At 38.3% G+C, this 23,499-nt stretch overlaps 1 protein-coding gene across 4 annotated transcripts in view; it reads right to left on the minus strand.

The window, feature by feature from the left end:
- Window positions 1-23,499, minus strand: part of WWC2 (WW and C2 domain containing 2) — a 104,377-nt gene that overhangs the window by 16,542 nt on the left and 64,336 nt on the right. For all 4 annotated transcript variants that reach the window (XM_051790418.1, XM_051790417.1, XM_051790420.1 and 1 more), the window contains 9 exons: window positions 21,193-21,435; window positions 16,232-16,321; window positions 13,694-14,307; window positions 9,496-9,619; window positions 6,957-7,037; window positions 6,787-6,873; window positions 3,639-3,831; window positions 1,845-2,009; window positions 909-1,021 (listed from right to left, as the gene is read on the minus strand). In XM_051790418.1, the coding sequence (XP_051646378.1) occupies window positions 909-1,021; window positions 1,845-2,009; window positions 3,639-3,831; window positions 6,787-6,873; window positions 6,957-7,037; window positions 9,496-9,619; window positions 13,694-14,307; window positions 16,232-16,321; window positions 21,193-21,435 (1,710 nt within the window). The remainder of the gene's footprint in view (window positions 1-908; window positions 1,022-1,844; window positions 2,010-3,638; window positions 3,832-6,786; window positions 6,874-6,956; window positions 7,038-9,495; window positions 9,620-13,693; window positions 14,308-16,231; window positions 16,322-21,192; window positions 21,436-23,499) is intronic.

Below are 23,499 nucleotides of genomic sequence, written 5' to 3' on the forward strand. Positions count from 1 at the left end.
AGTATGCATTTTCCTGACAGGGAAAACAACTGTCATCCAAATGCTTCCACTAACTTCACGTGAAGGCACATTTCATTGCAGCCTCCAGCAAAACTCAAGAAGTGCTACTACAGTTCACCCTCGAGATCATTATAACAACACTGCATTACATTTAGTGGCTGTAATGTTGATAACATTGAAAGAATTTCATTATAATAAATTAATAAAACAAACAAGTGTGTCTCCCCCTCCCCCATAATAAAGCATGTATTTACTTCTACACTGCAGTTAAAAAACTGCACAATAAGAGAACTCAAATAGCAATTTAGCAAGGTATCTGTTTCTTGGGAAAGCTCACAGTTTCTCCAAAACCAAGACCAATAGAAGCACACCCACACTGACTCTGCCAGACAGCAGCTCTCTTTTCAAATCCTATTAGTTGCTTATCACACTTAATGCAACTATAACATGAGACATTTTGCTACACCTCCAGTGGCTTAGACTGCCCAAGTGGTTTCATAGGTTTACATGGAATGGAGGAGCATTGGTAGCAGGAGTTAATAGAGCAGCCAAAACACTGTAAACCTAGAAGAACATGAATTAATTGACCACACAAGAGAATGAGGCTTGACTCCAATTCCAGTGGTGGTGAGGCACTAGAACAGGTTGTCCAGAGAAGCTGTGGGTGTCCTGTCCTTGGGAACGTTCATGGCCAGGTTGGATGTGGCGTTGAGCAACCCAGTCAAGTGGAAGGTGTCCCTGCCAGTGGTAAGGGGGTTAGACTGGATGATCTTTAAGGGTTCCTTTCAACCCAAACCATTCTACAAGTCTATAATCTCCAAAAGTACAGCCCTTTTGTTTGTCTAAGAATAGGAAGAATGAGCCGAATCATTCAGGCACGAACAACGAGGGAGGAAAAGTGGCTTTACCAGTCTTTCTCAGAGCCCCTTTGCTCCTGTTCCTCCTCATCATCTTCAGCCAGCTCGTGTTCTACTGCTTCCAGCTCAGCAGATGTCCTCTCCAGCAGAGCTGACACAGCATCCTGCTCACAAGGAAAAAAAGATAAAACCAGAATTGAGTGACACATAACAGGTAAAAACCCGACAACTCTTGCAAGAGCTGCATTACCTTGCTGCTCCCTGATGTCAGCAGAAACAATGACCCAGTTCACAAGTAAAAAGTGTTTGAATTGTCAGTGTATAGCACATTAAATTATTGTTTTTATAGAGTAAATATCAACCAAAAATAGACTGGTTTTAAAACAATAATGCAATCAAACATGCTCCTTTCATACTTTAATGTATTTTCTCTTCTTCCCTCTCATACTTGTAATATCCTGAGGTGAAAAAAGAGTGCTCTTCAAAGTTACATTTTAATGCAGTTCTCTTAAGAAGGTATTAAAGCAGAAAAGCTTCTTTAACCAGAAGAATTAGTATGTGTTTTGCATAAACAGCATTTTAAGTGCAATGGTTTTAAATAAGCAGATTCAAATAGTTAATAAACTGACATTTTTGATGTGGGTATTCATATCTGGGCATATGAAAATAAATGGTAAACTTTAGGATGCTCTTCAATAATATTCTTTTTATAAAGAAACACAGTCGAAGTGTTTCAAATTGGAATGCAATTTTGTATCCCATTAAAAAGCATCTGCCATATCCCCCTGGCTAAAGAGTCTGACACCCCACATGGGAACTACTCACACACAAAGTCACTCTAGACAAAACTGCCCATGAAACAGGGCCTTGGACCTTCAGGGGAGGATGTATTTGAATTCACACATTCAAATAATCACAATGCAATGGTACAATTGGAGTGTCTGGATTTTTTCTTGCTGCTGCAGTAATAGCCAACCCATTGCTCACCAAGTCCAGCGAGTGCAGTGACTGCTTGCTTAACAGAAAGATGCATTCATCATTTTGTTCCTTGGGTTTTTTGCCAGGAATTTGCTTGCCAGGCAACAGGTTGTACCAGAGAGTACAGGTCTCATCCAAAAATGATAAATCTGCCAGGCTGATCTGAGTTCCTGCCTGCACAAAAAGGGGAAGAAAAGTTTTACTTTGTTCTGTTCTCTACAAAACAGCTGAAAATAAATTCTACAGTACTTACCATGTAAAACAGGACAAATTTGACATGAATCTTAATTCCCTTTTTATCTGTACAATTTTCCACTTCCATCCACTTCCAGTCAAAATAAACAAATAGAAGTTCATGGAAAAGTCCTTCATATTGTCCATTCTGCCATCCTTTATTTCAGTCCGCAGAATTTCTCCCCACATGCACACACTGCCCTCTCTGTTACTGTAATGCACACACCTGCTTTCTGCTGCATTCAGTTATGAAAACCTGTGCCAATGAAGCCTGTAGCACCAACTCATGGGGAAACAATTGTTAGTTGTCCCACCACAAAAATCATCCATGTGGTAAATAATGGATGACCTTGTTTGCTCTAACCAGTGAAGGAGGAGATTAAAAGACAGTAAAAGATTAAGAAACCCTTTCATTTGGACAAGCACTGACATTCACTGAGTTGGTACTCTGGGAACGCTTCTGAAGTACACATGTTTGGGCTGTGCCTTGGAGATTAAAATCCTCTATTCTTTGGCAAATTATCTCCACAGCTACTGGGCTGCACACATAGTTCTTGCCAAGACTCTGGTCATGTTGCCCAGGGCTTTCTGTTGGGGATGGTACTTCCAACTCTTTCATTTGATCTTGTGATTAACCCTTGCCTTCCGTGTTTGTTTGGGGTTTTTTTGTTTTGTTTTGTTTTTGTTGTTGGTTTTTTTCTTCACCTTTGTATCCTGCATTCTGTTCCATTTTTGTTCTGCTGCCCTTCCCTTTCCTGAGGGGAAACCTCTTACATACTGAAAAAGGTCAACACATCCCCAGGAATTAACTTCTACATTTCTGAAAGTGAGAGGCTGTTCCCAGCAGTTGGAGCTGATGAACCCCAGCAGGTTCCGGCATCTCTTCAGTCTGTTGTAACTAAAAAAGTCTCACTGTGCTACTAAAATCACTCTCATGGTGAAAAACTAAACTGAGTTGTACCAGACCATGCAAAAGCAATTTGAAAGTAAATGGAGCATCACTGATTAGGTGATGACCACGATTAACAACAAAATTTAAAACATGACAGTTCCCAATGGGATGATCTATGAATGTCATACCTTTTTATTATTTCTACAGATCATAAAAACCAAAAAGGTGTTCATCATATAATTTAAAACAACATGCAAAAACGTAATGTAGTTTGTTCTTTGTGACAAGTTTGTGATAATGAGAGTTTGCTTTTTTTTCCCCCTGTGGCTCTTTTTCAGCTTTTGCTTTAAAATCTAGCATTAAGGTAATGTTGCATTGAAGTTTATGGAGGTTTTACGTATAAAATGACAAAGACAGAATATCCATCCGTAATTAAAAGGGTTAAGGTAATGCAGTGTTAGAATTATCAAAACACCTCCTAGAACTGCCATCCAGGATTAGATTCTGTATCAGGAATTTCAGAGAAAGGCAGTATCTTAAGTACTGTAGCAACAGCTAAGTTATGCTTCAGAGTTTGTCTCCAAGTACTGTTGAATTTTAGCAGCCTTGACCATCAAAATAAGAGGGGACACTATAAACAAATGCATGCCAAAAATGCCAGAAATAAAACTGCATACCAAACATTCTTCCCGATGACTTCTACCAACAGCACAAACATCTACTCTCAGTGTCTTCTGTAGTAATGTCACTTGGGAAATGGCTACTCTGAATATCTCGTTGAATAAAACAGTTTCCATGGCAGGATGAACTTTGGTGCGGAATAGACATCTGATGTCAGCTGAGGATGGAAGTACTGCTACTCTGATATACCTGCCGGAAACAAAACAAAATCCTACGCTGAATTTAAACTGGCACTTGCTGGTGACACATGACAGAACTTGACCCCATCAACTAAAGGACTGCATAGCAAGAAAATGGAGCAGCAACAAATCAGAGGTGGAATGGAAAAGAGGTGACAAAGATGAGTGAGAAAGTCCTCTTGCCCCTTGCAGAAACATTTCCCAAAAAGGAATTTCTGTGCCTGGTAAGGTAGTAGCAAGAGAGGTAGCTATTTCCTGTCTCTATCCAAATTTATCCTCTAGTATAGTACCGTAAACACTGAAGATCATGCCACAGATGCGAGGAAACACAACTTTAATGTTAATTAAAAATATGAGAAAAATCGGGGTGGATATAAAAATTAAACTTAGAACAATGCAAGCAGCACTGAAAAGTAGTGAGACCTTTTAATCTAAAGAAACAAACAAAACAAAGCCTCCAAAGAGACAAAAAAACCGAAGGAAATCGAGGAACAAATTAACTAGGGGCCATTGCTGCTCAAAATCAATTCATAATACATTAAGTGCAACTTAGAAGAATGCATCTTGCAAGCCTAAATTTAAGCAGAGAGAGTAGCTTGAAACTGTTAAATGGCTGCATTCTTTTTATGTAACAAATATGGCTAGATATTACATGGATAAAAGTTGTACTAGCTAACTTGCAAGTCTCACTTTAGCAGCAGCTGAACAGAGTAAAGACATTCCTAATGCAATTTGTATGTGTTATTTACCTATTGCACAGTTTCTCATATGCTCATGAATGAGCATAGTAATTGTTTTATATCTTTTCTGTGCCCATGCAGTAGTCTCTTCCTGGTACTGGGTTTATATATAATTGACATTCACTGTAGAATAGAATGCAATGAAGCTAGCTAGCTAAAGCAAGAAGAAAAAGTGGGACAAGGAAAACAATTCTGGCAAGAACTTCTTCCAAAATTTACAGCACTACCACTTTTCACTTTTTCACTTCATGCATACTGCTGTTAATATTATTAAAAACTTGGTTTTACATTAATTAAACCAAAAGAAATTAGGTTTGTGAGAAATTTGATTTTTTACTTGAATTTGAGCATAGTTTTTATTCCCCAATTATGCCAAACTTCTTGGGATAAAAAGCAAGATCTAAATTTTTAGGTTTGCATGTATAGCCTGGATAGAAGGTATGCAGCATTACGACAAGCCAATCCTGAAGTGAAGTCGTAGCATAACGTGATTCCAGCAATGCTGCTGCTGTATTCATATAAAGGTAGGTAAGCAATTTGCATGGTCTACTGAAAACAGCCATCTTAATAGACTAAGCAGTTAAAAACTTTGTTTTACAGGGGTGGTTACTTTCCTTTTAATTTAAAAAGTTAAACAGTTAACCAATGCCTCAGATTTTGCTGTGACAAACCCACAACTCCTCAACTGATGAAAAAGTGTTCCTGACACAGTAACTCCTTAGCTACGCCCTACCTACGCTAGAAGTGAACAGCTTCTACATGGAAACAGATATCAGTAACACCTCATGTAAAATCTACTCCTTCACGTCTAAAGGTTCAACAAAGTGCTAGTTTATCCAATTTGATGTTCTAGGAAATGCAGCTATAACATAGCATCATTTTCCAGACCCAATTTTTATTATTGTACGTATCTGTACAGGTTACATATATATGCATACAATGGTAAGTGACAGAAAAAAAATGCTATTTGCAAGATCCTGCCTTTACCCTGTCCTTTCTTCCTCCTTGTTTGTGTAGCTTTAATTTAATTAAATCTCTTTTAGCAGCAGCAGGTCTAGACTTCTTGACTACTAATTACAACTTTACAGTTTAATTCCTAAAAAGATGCCAGCTCTGACCTAACTTTATCTTACTGAACATCTTTTTGACAGTTTACATAATCTACTTTTCCTCTCAGCTGTGCCAATTTCTTCTTCTATAGTTTTTCTATATTCTTCTGCTAAATGTTAGTGGATCTGGAAGATCAGCAGAGGAAAAATGCAGGTCAGAGAAGGAAGTATGACAGTAGACAAGCATTTGTTATTAACAAAAACAAACAGAAAAATCCAGCAAGCACCCAGGCTGGTATCATTAAGACAACCTCTCCATATTGAGTGGCTTCTTATTTATCTGCCAATCAAATTCAAGGCAATAGGGGACAAAGGGAAAGGAACCAGAAAGTAAAGCAAATTTTCCAAGGATTGATTACATTCTATTCCAATCTTATTAAGCTTTTCAACAGTTTAAGATAGTCTTACAGTCTGTCAAAAAAACTCACTCAAGTACAAGTGTCCCCAGGGAAAGCTGCACTTATTTATACAGATGAGAATTTTGGACTAGAATCTCAGTGGTAACATATTCAGGCATTTCTGTTAATTTTCTACATAGGATTTCCACTGTAATTTACTTTTAGACTTTTCATGTTGGTCCAATTTGACACAAGAACTAATTCTTAACAGCCATCCAAGCTCCAGTTGTTAGGAATGATGTATCTCAATGTGACTGTGCACATCCACTCACAATTTATTAAACTACCCCTTACCTTTAAAAGCTCACTTAGAAGACACATACTACTTTAAACATTATTTTACATCAAAATGTCACTTAAATGTAAAAAGACAACATTCTGAGCTGAAAGGATGGCAAAGTATCAAAAGAATGTTTTTTAGTAACTGCAGAACAGGTGTTTTGCACCCACAAAACTAATGTTTAGAAGCACTAGATATAACACCACTTAAAAATCCTTTTTATTCCAGTTCAGTGGAATGTGCAAATTTCCCAATAACTTCTTTTGCTTGCAGCATTGCTACAATATGTAAAAGCTGAATACTTCTACAGCTTGAAAAGTTTTATATATATTTCAGCGCTGTTAAGCAGTAAATTAACTGATTCTTTCGGAGAATTTTTACAATTTCTTACTATACTCTCATATTTCAACACTACTGCTCAGTGATTGTTTGACTTACACCTTAGAGCCAAGAGGTACAGAAAATGCTGGAAGATTTCTGAGTCGTATTATGATTATCACAAAACTTGAATTGTCGTGGTCATATCTGTAAAAGAGAGGACAACATGAGGGAAGTTTACAATTCATGTTTATGTATGAACAGAAATATTCCCTTTGCTGGTCACTCACCTGAGTCCTATTTGTACCTGAGCAGCTTCTAGAATTGTTGGATCATCTTCACTAAATACAGTGTCCTCAGTTTCATTTGTTCTAAGGAAAACCAGGCAAATAGTCAAATTGCAGAAAATTATAGTTAGCTTTCAGCAATAATTAAGGCATGCATACACAGAACATATACACATTCTCCTAAACAGGTTGATTCAATGACAGCAGGCACTCCAAGTGAGAATTTCAGAGCCTACACAACAGCAGTGCCTGTTTTGGGGACAGTCGCTGCTGGAACCATTCAACAACTGCAGTAATGATTCAGAAAGGCCTTAGGCTGATTACCGAAGCAGGCCAAACTAAAAGTCAAGAGAGAATTGTTTGTTCTTATACGTACTTAGGACTTCTTTATCTCACTGAATACAAAATTGGAAGTTAAAATTTGTAATAAATCACAGGTCACATGTAAACTAGATATGAAATACTGCTTTGGAGAATACTGAGCTTCAGAGCTCTGTAAAATACAAAGGTTTCTGTGCAAATAACAAGCACCTTTCCTCTGAGCCTGTTTTCAGAAGCATTCAAAGAACCAAAGGGACACAAGCCTTGCAGCTGAAGAACAAATCTAGTGTTGAAAGTAATTATAGGGAATCCATGTGGCAAAATAATTCCAGTCATTTTCTGGGAGGTTTGAGTTAGGATGTGGTATTAATGCGTTTCATTGATTTTTAAAACTAGACTGCTGGGATCAATAAACAAGATCAAGATAGAAAATATCAAGATAGGAAATGTGGAGAATGACAGAGACAACATCTCACAAGACATGACAGCATTATTTTAGGACTCTGCATTTAGAGGTTTTCTTTTTACCACACATTTCCTTGCTGATGGCTAATTTCATAGAGTGAGTGTATTTCCTTCCCTACCTTAAATTACCCAACACAAAGGACTGGTCTATAGAGCAGAAATCACTGCATTGTAACGTCAGGAGCAAACTGACAAGTTGTAAGTCATTCCATACACAGTGTTCATAAAGACACTTCTACTAAACATAAGCAGCTCTCACAGAGGCACTCATTGCCTTTTCACTACTTCCTACTCAGTAATAATTAAGAGTATCCACACCTGGAGCTATCATGGAATAGTCGGTATGTAAATCTTAGCTTGCACAGATGTCAATAGTGTCCTTTTGTGCACAGGTTTAGGGGATGCAATTGTCATCTTTCCCCTTTTTCTGAGTAGCGACAGCAATTTGTTATGTTTTCCACCTATCCCATCACTCACAGTCATTGGAGAGGACAGCTAATGACTTGCTCCACAGAACACCCAAAGCTTGTAGCCCAATCTCTGCTTGTTTCTTACATTGGACTTGTAACTGGAGCAGACAGTAAGTTTTGATCACAGCAGCTCAGAATTGAAACAAAATGCAATGACAATAGTGGTTATTGAACAAAAATACAGAGTCTCGGCCACTTAGTCAAGAGAAGGTTAAAGTTTTAATAGACGGAAGTTTATTTCAGCCTAAGAAGTTGCATTAGGTCTAACTGAAGACATGGAGCAAACCAATATTAGGATTCAGAGTTCAGGGTGAAATATGGGTCCATGACCTAAGGTGAGATTGAATGGGCTTTCTAAAAGAAGAAAGCCCTTTTGTATTTGAGCATTTTTATTTGCTCTCATCTATTTTTTATTACACTTTAATTTGTGAAAGACTTGACAAGTAATTTTATAAGATACCAATAAAACCCATTTATGGTATCATAATGCACCTTTAACTGTCCTAATAGAAAAGCATTTAGCCTGGCAAGAGAAGACACACATCTATGTCTTTGCAACCATCATGCTAAAACATATCTCCCTGAATATTCAAAAGGACATAAAATTCTTAATGTCAACAACTTGCTAAAACTGAGGTGAAAAATAAAGATTTTTGTTTCTCTCATAGTTAGCAAACCTTCTTTTATGCAGTCTGAAGTTCATTGTTCTCACTGTCAGAAAACAGATAATACTATATAAACTAATATAAAGAATCCTGTAGAAGTTGTCAACAGCAAATATGTTTCTTATATCCTGTTCACCAGGGCAAACATTAAACCCCAATCTGGATTATTTTAATACCAACATTACAACTGAGGATTTCTTATCTTTTCTATAGCCTCTTTTCAAAAAAAGAAACATCCAAACAAAATGCCATGCAATCTTAAGATTGTATCTAAACAAACCAAGAAGTAAAAACACTAACTCTGAGTAGTGTCAATACAGTCGCATGACAGAAGTTTAAATCCAGCTTTTCTCTTGAGAACACTTCTAGCAAGAAAAAGAAACCCCAATATTATAAGAAAGCATATTAATGCTACTCAACCAAGTTCTACAGCACAAAAAATAACCCAAATCACCAAATCGAACTTCACTGTTTGGCAAATATGCCTTCTTTTCCATCTGAAAGTACAAAATATTTCTAAAAAGGCAGGACCAATTAATGAGTTTTGCTGGTACTACGTTAACTGCTCACAGATAAATTTAACTTCCTGGTGGAAAGACTTGCATGATTTCTCAAACCTACTGTTTCATAGAAGCTTCATATACACCACTATCTCCAGCTACAGACTCATCAGACACAGCAGCAGATACACAAGCTGTTTTCTCCTCAAGCAGGTGACTGGCTGCTCTCCGTGGTAAGTTAACGCCTACAAAAAGGAAACAGAATGAATATTAGTCAAAGAGATTAATAGTCAGAAAGAGAGAAGAGCATAGCTTAGGAAGTTGTCAAGTTGAAAGCAGTGACCCTTAACTGAGTATCAGAGAGTAGTTTTGTTTCACATCATTAAACATTCTTAGACTGTACTGCTGTTACCACATATTCTGGCTATAGATAAAACCAGACTGATGAACTTGAAAATGTACTATTATTCATTCCCAGAGAAACAGGCTCCTGTCATCACCCTTTTCTGTTGAGTTAGTTATTATCCTTCATTATCCTCACTATTAACTCTCATTATCCTGATCTTTAAACCTGTATTTGCCATGTTCATACTCAGCACTGTGGTAACACTTCAGCAACATGCCAAGTGCTTGTGTCATGTTTATTAAATATTCAGGAGTCAGACAGACACCCTCTCCCCAGTGATATAACTGTTAGAAATGAAAAATCCCCTCTGGTTTACTATCATCAAAAACTTTCTATGCTACAGTCTCTTTACTATCAACGACTACTTAGCTTTAATCTTCCACTCGCATTCATATGCTAGTGTCATGCAGTGAAGCCACATTCTGCAGCACAGTAAGTTGAGGGCCTTTTATCTGCCAAGGGGTGAGGATATTGGTATGCATTATCATCCCTGTCTGAATCATGACTTTACATCCTGTTAAGATGTTTAAAATTTAAGGCTCCAGATTAGATGATTGATTGCTGCATTTGTGCTTTTATTTATGGCAGTAGGAATGCTTTTTCCTTGATGATGAAGTGCTCTTTCCCTTCCGCCTCACCATGCGAGGGGTGAAGGTGATGACATGATTTATTGATTACCCTTAGGAGTTACTACAGCAGCCTGAATTGACTTTGACAATGACAGAGACTGACTGTGGAATAACTATATGATATTCCAACTTGGTTTCTGACAGCAGGGACATGTGCAGAGGAGCAATTCTGTAGGGTTCACCTGTACAGAAAAGACAGAGACAGAGAAGCAGGTGAACACTGCATCTAGAGAGCCAATGCAGATTACATGAAAATACGAGCTATACTGTCTTCAAGTCTGTTTGTCTATGTCCAAGTTAAGAGTCAGTAGTATTCAGGTTTGTTGTCTTGTCAAACTTAAGTGTGTGGGCTGAAATTTTCCATGCAGGTTTAATGCCTCCAGCTGAGTTTGTTGCAAACCTTCCCATTAACCATCACAGCAGCTTCAAGAATGAAACTGGACTAGAAACACTGAACCAACCCCAGGTCCATACCTCATTAATGTACAGAAGTCTCACCATGAGGCCTATTTTACTGTGGAAACTAGAGGTATTGAAGCATAATTGATTAGTATCCAGCTTTTCAAAATCTGAATGCTTGTTTTGGGCAGCCTTAACATAGATTTAAAGATAATTTATATTGTGTATATGACCCTACTTGAGGAAGTATCAGTATGAAGAATCACAGGATGAATTTACAATTTAGAACAGTACCTACTCATGTAGACTTAAAAGACACCCTGACAATATCCAGAATAATATGTCCTCGAGAAGTTAAAAAATGTTAGACAACCACACAATGCCTGTGGAAGTAATGACCTACAGAAATAAATAAAAAAAACCAACAACTCTGATTCCACATAGCCCTATGTGTTCCCAAATTCCAAGCCATCTTGAAGTCAGTTCTCAGACTAGATGAATTGCAGCCAGACTGCAAAAACAAACCGAAAGATGATGCTAATTTGGAAAGGATATGCTGCTGAAATACAGGCAGGAAAATTAATTACTGTTTCAATCTTTTATAATACAGCTCTTAAGTAAAATAACAAATGTGTTACACTATCCTGAAAAGACAAACGACAAAATGACCCCCTGCCCCCAAATTTCCCTTCCATGTTTTTTCACTTTGCATTTCACAGGTTCACACCATCCATCAGTCAATTTCTTGTTTTCTTTCTGCACAGTGGAACAGAGAGGGGACTCACATTTACTAAGCACACCATGCCTTTCTTTTCTGGTGCCACATTGCTCTGGCCAACAGTGAGATTACTACAGTCCTGCAGTAAGGTAATATAATTAGCCAACGGACATTGCAACAATTCCCTGAGAGAATTAAAAAAAATAAAATCAAATTTCTCATTAAAATATATAACTGTATCAATATGCCCAGGTACTTTTATTAAATACTAGCAAACGCTAAGCACAAGGGTTCAAAGTTGACAACAAATCTGGACAATGCAGCCTCAAGAGCTTTGCTGTATTTACTCAAAGACACCCAAACTCCTCAGTTAGATGCTTCCCTAACAATTCAAGCACAGAAATGCAGAGCTGGGAATGCTAGGTACTGACCAGGTTTCATCTAGGGCTGCCAGTGCTCAGTGCTGCTGGAAATCTGTCTCCCTCAGTTCTTTCTTGGGAAAAAAGAGCCACTGTGTAACATAAACCATGTCCTGAGGTACATCAGGCAAAGCATCATCAGCTGGTTGAGGGAGGGGATTGTCCCGCTCTCCTCTGCACTGGGGTGGCCTCACCTTGAATATTGTGTGCAGTTTTGGGCACCACAATATAAGAAAGATATTAAGCTATTAGAGAGCATCCAAAGGAGGGCAACAAAGATGGTGAAGGGCCTTGAGGGGAAGCTGTATGAGGAGCGGCTGAGGTCACTTGGTCTGTTCAGCCTGGAGGAGACTGAGGGGAGACCTCATCCCAGCCTACAACTTACTCATGAGGGGAAGAGGAGGGGTAGGCACTCTGCTCTTTGGTGACCAGTGACAGGACTCAATGAAATGGCCTGAAGTTGTGTCAGAAGAGGTTTAGGTTGGGTATTAGAAAAAGGCTCTTTACCCAGAGGGTGGTTGGGCACTGGAATACGCTCCCCAGGAAGTGGTCACAGCACCAAGCCTGACAGAGCTCAAGAAGTGTTTTGATGACACTCTCAGGCACATGGTGTGACTCTTGTGGATGGTCTGTGTGGGGCTAAGGGTTGAACTCAATGATCTTTGTGGATCCCTCCCAACTCAGCATATTCTGTGATTCTGTATACATGAAGAGTTTGCAATATACTTGAAGACAATGACACAGAATTACACTAGAAAAGACTAGACATGCAGAGAAAGCATACCATACTGTCAACCCTAACAAAAGGCAGCAAAGTGAGCACTCTAAGACTGAGCACAAGCCATCAATTCTTAACAACTGGCATTTTTGAAGCTCTGGCTCTGCCAAAGGTTTTGACAATATTAAGTAGGTTGGATGGCTTTTACTGCAGACCAGAAGTAGAATTCACCACACCTAATTCAGCCACCTCAAAGTTAAAGGTAACTAGTTACTAAGGATGCCTTAACTCATCATTCATCCCACAATCATTCATCCCATATTCCTTAAAACAGAAGTATGGTCTAGGATGAGATGTCTCATTCTTTTGGAAGTTTCCCACAGGCTACAGGGGGAACCTAGACTAGCTTAGGAGCTCTGTTCTAACTTGGATAAAAAGATAAAAGCTATGAAAACCTTGTTAAAATGGGGAGAGTTTCACTGTAACTTACATGGCATGTGGTCACCCATCTTCCTCAACTCACAATGAACTGCAGATCCTTCAGTGACAGCAGGTTCAAATAACTAGATACACATACACACATAATTCTGAGTCCAGAAATCTCTGGACTGAGGATGTCAGTTTGTATGTAACTTATTCTTCGGTGAGAAACAAAGTGTCGGATTTCCAGTTACAAAAACCAGCAAGAGGGTACTTTTGTTCTATGTCTGTACATCCTGACAGTACCTGGGAACACCATGCATCCTCCACGCCTTCAGGATCCACCTCCAATGTTTTTTCATGACAGAGATTGCAATACATGGACATTTTTTCTGGGATAGCAATTGAAAAACGTAGATGGAATCAGAGTGACTGCAGCTCTGTGCAGTCAAAGCTGGAAGTTCGGTAACTCAGGACTACTGACTGCCCACCCTGGCAAATGTGTGCTGATCAAGATACTCTTCAAATACACAAGGTACCTCCTCATTCAGGAGCCAGCTGTTAGCTTTCATGTTACATACACATTTGACGTTAGATATTTTTTAATTACCTGAACTTCCTTCATGTAGAGAAGGCAGAGGCTGCCTAACACCTTCATTAAGATCTTTATCACCTGTAGGAATCTCAGGTCCTGCTCCAGCTTCAGAGTGCAATAATATTTGGTTCTCACAGAGACTAATGCCTGCAAAATCACTCGAAAGGTCAGAGTCTTCAAAGTCCGTAGTGAGGTGATGCAGAGGGGAATTTTGAGCTGACACTGAAAATGCAGATTCTAAAACCAAAGGGGAGCCTGGGGGAGACAGGGAAGAGAGCGAGGATCTGGAAGACAGTGATGTCACAGATTTGGGAGGTTCAGTCAATTTGGGATGGTCTGCAGCTGAAGGAGAGTCACTGTAACCCAGTCTCCCATGGGAACTAATCACTTCATTTTCATGAATAGTAGTGATAGGCCCCGAAGGAATGTAACCACTTTTTTCTTGCAATATGAAATCAAGTTTGTACTGATAGTCCAAATCTGTTATTTGATCGCCTTGGTTATAGTAGAGATCCGTGGAGCTGAGCGAGTTTAGAGACCCTCTGCTTGATGTGTTCAGAGATCCCCGGCTGGATGCCAGGGATCCCAAACTGCTCCCTGAAGACACAGATAATGTACTAGCTGAGAGGCTGCAAAGAAAGCACAAACACATACACTTATGTTACTAAACTAAACCAGCACAAAACAGAACAAAGAGAGAAGCTTGACTGCAACTGCACTATAGAGGTTTACAGCTAAAAGCTGCTGGGGACATCATGTTCTTTTAAGGACTCATACCTGGTTTAGACCAGTGTATCCAACCTGCACATCCCCAGGGCAAATTATCCAGCTTATGGCCAGCTGCCCAAGCCCCTTCTCTTCTGGAGAAGGTTGCAGATTTGACAAACTGGTCTGGCAGTAATGGCAGCCTTCTCAGCTGCTATATTTCGTCAAAGACCTGATCCACTCTGATGTGGGTGCTCACATGGTCAATGTGACAGGAAAGGGATCCCCAAGATGGAGCTTAAGACAGCAGAGCAGTGCTGCCACCCCTAAAGCAATTTATGCAGCCTACCAAACACCTGGGAAAGATGGCAGCTATAACTTATAGCAGAGCTGCTTCACATCTGTAAGACAACACACACTCTACATGTATAGTAAATCCAACTATATAAAGTATGGCAAGGGCCATAACATGCAATCTTGTCTTGTCAATAACAAGAGATAAGGAGTCCTGCCAGGCCAGCAAAACTGAGTGTCACTGCCTTGGCTCTGAAGGACTGCTGGGAAATAACTCAAGCAGGCCCTTCTAAACACTTAAAAGTTGTTTACTGAACAACAACAGAACTATCAACTTGAAAAATTTTTCCACTGGACTAGAAAGCTTCTTTTAACAGGACAAAGAGACTTCCCACAGGAGTACAAAACAGTTTCAAAAATTATTTAAAATAGTCTTTCCCTAACTAATCACCAATCAAGATGACATTTATGGGATCTGGCTGAGATGTCTGAAATAGCTAAACCAGCCTAGATCCAATGAATAGGATGTATGACATTGTGAGAGGAACTGTACAGAACACTTAAAAACATTCTTCCTCTTAAAGCCCTATTTTGATTTCTAAGGGAACAGGTAAACATTACAGTGTCTGATCGGTGTATCCCAGTGGGATATGCAAGAAAATTCAGGATTTTCTAAATAAATATAATGGGCACATGGTTTGGTAGCCCAGGTAATAGTCCAGAAGTGAGAGAAACTCTTCCCTAATACCAGTTACATGTATCATGAATCCCCCTAGGACAGGGCCCTGGGCAATCTGGTATAGTTGAAGGTGTGCCTGTCCATGTCAAGGGGATTGGAACTAGATGATCTCTAAGGTCCCTTTCAATCCAAATAATTCTATGATTCTATGATCCTATAATAATTAAATATTAGAATTCCCATCAGAGCAATGAGTTTGAGTTTATGGTTGTTGTAACTGATTACTCTTTTGTTATGACTATGAATTTCATAAACTCAGACTCAAATTTTGATTCAATGACTGTCAGGAAAAAAATATCCAGCTGAGGATACATTTCTATCTACAGATAGTGTAAATTAGTGTTGAAGAATCAAACCAGAATCAACTATTCACTAAATACTCACATGCATACATATACTCATTAAGCCTCTACAGTTATTTCATAGAATGAAGGCTACAGTTCTAATAACTCATTTTCAGACAGAAATCTGAAAACCTGTTTGGTCTCCACAGTGACAGGACTTTGAAGATATGGCCATGTAGAGAACTTGTGATGTATTTATTTCCTTACGCAGAAGTAAAATAAAGTCTTCCTGTTTAACTATGGAAGCTGTACAAAAACCATTCAATCCAGTCTTGAGTTCTTACTGAAATTATAAAAGTACACCAGGTTTGCATGGTGACAAAATGCTTGACACTATTACACTTGCATATTCTTACTTAAATATTAAACAAATTTTGTTGAGCTTCCAGCTAAGAGAAAAACCTAAGAATGAAGTTAAGACATCCAGGTCCACTAGCAAACAGGTTTTTACATTATGCAGTACAGTCTCACCTCCTAAGTTGTGAATGCAAATAAGTAGTTAACTTTGTAGTTTCTTCAAGTTTCTGCACCAACTCTTTTCTTCTCTCCTCCAATTTTAATCTGCAAAGAGATGTATATATTAGTTCAGGAAAGCATTAGAGAACAATCTGTAGGCTAAAATACCTTATAGGTAAGAAAGAAACAAAGTGAAGATCCCTCACATTTCTATCAGGTTGACAGCTACTAAAATCCAAAATACTGTGTTAGCTCTCAGTCCTGTTGTAAAACCTGAGCTGCTTCAGCAGAGTGACTTCGCCTGCAGAATTCCAAGCACTGTAACAAACCTTCAGAGTGCACAAGCAAGTAGAGTGTTGGGACATGCACACAGTACCAAGGAGAACATGCACTCAATAAAAGAGTAACAGATGAGCACTGGGAAAATACCTGCAACTTAAGTATAATAAGATCTGCCCTAATACAGTTTTTTAAAGCTGTGCTGCAGACTGGCTCCTCAGTTAATACAGTTCCAGAGGAAAAAACCCCAAAACCAAAAAAAAAAAAAAAAAAAAAAAAAAAAAAAAAAAAAAAAATCATCAAAACCCAAGAGAACACTAATTAGTTTTGATATTTCCAAGTTTTAAATCAAAGCACTCCCTTTAATTTCAGAATCTTCATATAGAGACTAAGTACAACAAGCCAAAGCAGCATTCAGTGAAAGGTTCTGAGATGACAGACGACATTTAGAAGTCCTGAAGTCCTTGGTAAAGATTTCTACATCCCCAACAGCTTTGTCATCACCTCAGAGCCACACAGCATTGTAATGCTTAAGGTTCACCCTTATGAAAAAGCAGGATTTATTGCCTCCTGTTTCGTTATGTAGCATAGCTGTAAAGCCACAAAAGGTGGAACTCTCCAATTCCTCTTGGCTGGCTGCTAGCAGAAATGATTCACTAATCTTTACAGTGATTTTTTTTTTCCTTTTATAATTCCCTTTATCACTCCATTTACAACACTAAATAAACTACTTTCCCTCAGTGGATTCAGCAAAAATCCTCCTGTAGTTGTGATTACTATATTGTCATCTAGCCCTTGCTCAGTCAACTGATACATGTCACAAGTTCTCAAGTGACTAATCTGGGAAACAAGAAATTAACTCCCCTCCATTAACGGATTAAAAAAAAAGTTAATGGTTCATTCTCAGAAATGGTTCCTTTAGCCCTTCTGTCATCTCAAGGATGTATAAATTAAAATTCAAATGCAAGAGAACAGTTCAAATAAAAAAAAACAAAAATCAACCATTGCTTTCTTACTCAAAGTGAATTAACTGAATGAAATACTGGAGAGTTCCCAGAATTCACTCCCTTTGAGCATCAGATACCAGTAAAAAGTCTCTAATTCAGCAAAGCATGAAAAGCACTTGCTTACACTCATGCTTATTCAGTGAGCAAATCTGGGTTATGCAAAGGTGAATAAGTTACCCTGAGGTCAGCCAGGGTGTGAACTTCCACTCGACTGCCCACACCCCGTGTGCTCTCACACTCCAGTGATGGATTCAACTGCCAATGCCTGCCAAGGCTGTTAAAAGCATACACGGTATTTCATTCTTTGCCCAGGAAGACATACACACAGGTTTCCAAACCAGTTATGCTTATCTATACTATCAGACACTCTTTCCAGTCATTTTACAATTTATTGATGCCTTCTGTCTTCTTTTAAAGCCTAATCTATCCTGCTTTTCCCAAGCAAGAGTGCTCTTCACAAGCTCTTTTGTGGCATTTCAACAGTGAACTATCATTTTTTTCCTCAAGGAAGAGGCACAGAAATTGCTCTGTGTGTTTAACTACTAATGGTAGAAGGCAGGAAAGGAAATAAAAGCTTAGGATTTTCTCTAACTGAAGTCCTCTAGAGAGACACCTATAGTTGTTCCACTGAATTTGTACTATTGAACTAAAAGGTTTTTTGTTTTCTGCCTCCACAAAGCACAATCAACAGTTTGTTTTCTTTTATTATCTTAAGGAAATTGATAAAATATAATTTATCCCATATAATTTAGCACCTGAAAAAAATTCTTTCCTGGATGTAATTTGATGTACTAGTAATTAAAGTACAAATATTAATGCCTGCAGATAAATTTCAGATATATGTTAGTCACAAGTCACAAACACAAGATGCATGATGAAAACAATTTTACTATCTCACAACAAATTGAGATTCAAGGGATGTATTTTCATTCTACATTAGGTTGAATGGAAAAAAAAACCCTCTAAAACTTTCAGGCAATGAACCTTCCCTTTTTATAGCATAAGTAGGAACTTTAATATCAAAAAACCCATGTAAACACCTAAACAATCATAGTGTTATCTATTCTGACACAGGCCTCTCTCAGTCTCTCCTGTTTGCATCCCTCCTATTTCAATTAACCTATTACTCATTGCAGGAGGGACTTCAGTTTTAGTAAGAAGTCTTTCTCCAGTTTTGATCTTAAATTGTAACATCGCTGAGGGGGGCATAAAATCTTAAAAGAAAATACATTAAAAAGTTAAAGTGCACATACCTCACCTTTCAGTGCAAACTTATGTGGACATGTTTGTTTATGACAGGCACAAGAGCAGGTGCCAGTTTTGCAGGCAACACCACAACTGAGCAGTTAAATCATGCAACTGTTTAAATGCCTGTGATTACTTGGGAGATTTTGCCAAGGATTAAAGCAGTAATGGGATCTCCCTGACACCAATGCAGATGCAAGAAAGTAGTAAGTAGCTCTCAACAGTTCCCCAGTCCAGTTATTTCTACTCAGTTGCTGGAAGGCTTCTTAAAGCAGTCAGAGTATGCCCTGTCTCTGCCTTTTTGAAGTTGATATGTTATGATCTATACCCTCCTTCTGTAAATTGAATCCACATACATCTACTAGTGGCAATTTCAGCATCCCACTCCAAAATAACCCAGGGCTATGCTATAATGTTTTTATTTTAAGTCAGAGCACGTCTTCTGTTTCTTTTCACTTTAGAAATAAAGAAAAGAAACAAACCGCCAAACCTATGAAAAACCCTCATAACATTAAGCTCTGTACAATCCACAGCTTCTTACACTGTTGCTCCATTATCAGTACCTGTGAAAACATTGCAAACTGAAGGCATTCACGAAACTTCAGGGAAGAAAATAATAATGCAACAATAGTACAACATTTTGAAGATGGCTCCTCCACTGATAATGGAGAGGAGAATCTTCCTCATCTCCAAGAAACAAAACGCTGATGGTTTATCTGATACAATTAATCATCATTAATTAATTGATTTAATTAATTTCAAATTAAATTTCAGAAAAAGTTTCACCATCTGAATCCTTCTACAAAATGAACATTTTCTTTATGTTTATAGAAGACAAATGAGAAACAATCCTCAAAATAGCCTGGTGTAAAACAATTTACATGTTCTGAAGCCAACAAGGGAGACAGTTTTAATATCATAAACAGTTGTAGGTAGAAATTCACTGGAGATTCACTGGAATAACAAAAAAGCAAGCCAAAAGCTACCATAAGTGCTACCTCAACGAGCAGTATAAAACATGATGTCTTACAGTAATCTCAGGAAAAAAAAATATAAAAAAAAAATCCACATTTTCTGGATTAAAAATCAGGAGAAAAATTTGAGGAAAACAGAGGTGAAAAACGTAAGCTCTAAACACTCATTGTGTCACTATATATGGAAAATTCATTTCTTCTTGACACTGGAGGACAATTTTACTTGCCCTTTGTACTCCAAGTTTGGCATCTGCCACATATGGGAAAAGAGTCAGGTGCAGAATTTTCTTTGGCACTAAACAAGCAAATCCAAAACACAAGACTCAGACACCAGCTGCCTATTTATACCATGAATCAAGATTTAGCTATTACTTACAACAGCATATGATCAAAATCTTAGATTAAAATTATTTTTTAATTTGCTTCTATTATTGACCCCTTATTCTCCACTTATTAATGGAGTCAGAGAGCAACAGGTCTGTAGTACTTTAAATACTACTAGTACAGACAGGTAGCTTCTGCAAAAATATAGCCCCAGTAGCACATAACCCTTCTTCTAGAACATATTTGGGTTATCAATGTAATGTAGTTTAAACTATTATAAAGTGTAAAAATGTTTAAAAATCATGCATTATACACACTTATGAACTTTGTAAACAAAAAAAAAGACATCCTTGCTACTCAGTTACAACCTAGGATCCAGCTTCTAATGCCACTAATAGGAATTTCATCATTCAATGAAACTGGAGCAAGACCAAGTCTTTCTTAGTAGAGGGAAGTAAGAAAGCCCCTCAGTGCTGATTGTATTACATCAGTAAGGCATACTACACCAATACAGACAATGACATTTTCTGTTTATTGCATTTTATGTGTGCTAGAGGTGCCCATAAATTTATTTCCACTTACAGCTGATGACAGTCAGCTTTGATTTTCTCAAACTCTGAATCTGGTTAAAACAATTTATTGTGCTGCTCCAGTTGCCAGGTAGGTAACAGCAACTTAGAAAAGTTTTGCAGCAATTATACTTCTCATCTGAACTTTTTGGTGTTTTTTCCCCTTTTGGTTGCATTTTTTGTTTGTAATAAAACTCACAATGAAAGGCTTCAGATGTTGCAACAATCAAGATAATCTTTGTAACCCAAGTTCAAACAGTTTACAGCTATTATCAGAAACGAGTGAATGATGTATTGGCTTCCTGCTGGTATGTTGACATTCCTCAGTTATTTAACATCTGTCACAAGCATTTTCATTCTGGTAACAAATGCAGAGCAACTGATATTGCAGAGCACATACAGAGTGTTCACTTTCTCTCACAGAAGACTTCTTTGTGTTTCTGCCCATAGGGCTAATAACAAATTTAATTAAGAACTACATAGAACTGTAACCAAAGGCATAGTTCAGGTTCTGTAATGAGTACAAAGGTTAGATTGCAGAATGCAGCATTTAATATTAGCAAAAGACAACCCCTTACCTTTCAGCAAGTGCTTGACTGGGTGTGCTTTTTACAGACACCAGCTCTTCTTCAAGCCTCTTCCTTTCTGCTTCTAGCTGCTCTAACTCATCTTGAGTACGTTCGCGTGGTGTAATAAACTGGAGCTCCTTTAAAAGCTCTTCTTTTTCATTGATTAACATCAGCTTTTCCTTTTCCACATCCAGTGCTCCAGGCCAGGTTTCACTATCCAGCTTAGAGAGTTCAATCTTCAAATTAGCCATGCTAAAATAAAACAAAGCAGATTTGCCTGAGCCCAGCACAGCACACGAATCCCAGGAAAGAGAGAAGTGATACAGTATTTTGAAAGATATCAGGACATAAAGACATTTTATACTCAAAGTCCTATTTTTAATTAGTTTTGCTTCATAAGAACGCAGATTATGCTGGAGAACCAGGCCACCTATCCAGGCCAACAGCAATGTGTGTATACATTAAAAATTAGTTGCTCCTGTTCCAATGCCAAATTCAAGCAGAAGCCAAAATGTTAATAAAAGGATTATGGAAAGTGATCTGTCTGGTAACATAGTAGTGGTACCATGCTTTACTCATGCTTCAGGAGTATGATGGATTTCTCCTAAACTGTTGGAGGCTGACTGCTCCTCAGAAATGGCAATGCCCATGGTGAAAGAATGTGCACCATAGCAAGGTGCTCACTTCAGTATCACACATGCATGCAAATCCCAAGACAAACCACCACTCTCCTATGAAATTAAAATGAAAGGTAATAGGACAACGGCTACCTAAACACAAAAGAGATTATTAACTCAACAGTTTAAGTTTGCACAACTGTTGTTCCCATTGCAGATGTCAAACCACAGAGTTAAGACAGCCAAGTCTTGGTTATCCAAACCTATTGCACAGATACACCCACACAATGGAAGCAGGAACTAATCTACATTATCATTGTACTAAAGCTTTGTCATGATCAAGACCAGTTATTTTCAGTATTCAGTCTCCATAATCATTCTGTCTATGGGCTCAGCAGCATAGCTTAAAAAGTGCAGGTCTTGCAATAAAGACTCACTGTCCACTGGGAAAGCCTAAAAATTCCCTTTATAGGTGCTCTATATCTAGTAAGATGAGACCTTTCAGTCACTTCCAGGCTTAGCCACACCTGAACTAGCTGCATAGCTCAAGAATATGGAAGCTTTGAAATATGTACAGCTTTCTGCATCTCTTTCTTGTACGATGGGGAAAAGGCAGAGAAAGGACACATCAAAACAGAAGTTCCCATACAATCTAGAGCGAGAGAAACTACTTTGCTACTTTTACTTACCTGTAACTGTCGTAGTTAAATGCACCTAAATCAGCTCAACAAACGATAGCAGCCTGTGCAACTTCAATGTTACCAGGCACTAAGGTAATGCCTGATACCACACTTCAAAAACACACAGAGATAATCTGGCATGTATAATCTTTGTGTAGTTCTGACAGATTTCTGGGAAAGCATTTTTCTTCTTTCCAGTTTGTTTTCAGTGATTAACAAAAACAATAATATCATGCTTATTTTGCATCTCTGGTATTAATTTTACAGTACATTAAGGCATTTATTTATGGTCCAAGCTAAGAAGAATTCATGTTGAATCTAACTATCCCATTGCTCATACTAGAAGCTTAAGGGAAATCACCCCTTTCTTTTTCCATAGGTAATATTTCCTTCTTACCTGCACCTCAATTTAAAAACAACAGCTTCAAAAATGCAAACAACCCATACCTCCACCCAACCCCCACAAGAACAAGTTTGACTCAGGGTATTTTCACAAAAAACCTGCATATAAAATAAACAGAAATAATATCAGCAGTGCCACTGTAACCAAATGGTGGGATGAAATAACACAAAGACCTTCAACATATTTTGCAGCTGTTACATGTATCTTTTATATTCAACAGTCCCTTAGAGGAGCAGTACTTAGATGGAAAACAACCAAATAATTTCAGACGGATAATGAAATGTCGAAACTTTCATCTCTAGGTCACTGGTTCTACCCAACCTTACTCTGAAAGTAGCTGCTGCTGACAGCTGCTTGATGTCTTACGGGATGGGATGGCAGTCTCCAAACGGGTCTTTTGCTCTCTCCGCTATAAGACAACTCCTCGCTACCATAACTGACACTCTTTTCAGCTGCCTTATCAGACAGACAAAGGACTACATGGATGTGAAAACTGAACTGGTCTCACACGTTGGAGGAAGTCCTTGCTCAACAGGTGTAGAAGCCCAGAAGAGAAGGGGCTAATGTGTATGCCTCAGATACGGACAGCTGGATGGCTGTGGAGCCAACCAAGGAC

This window comes from Manacus candei, unplaced genomic scaffold (assembly GCF_025592945.1).
Source record: "Manacus candei isolate 608988 ecotype Guabito, Panama unplaced genomic scaffold, ASM2559294v1 h1tg000028l, whole genome shotgun sequence".
Taxonomy (NCBI): Eukaryota; Metazoa; Chordata; class Aves; order Passeriformes; family Pipridae; genus Manacus; species Manacus candei.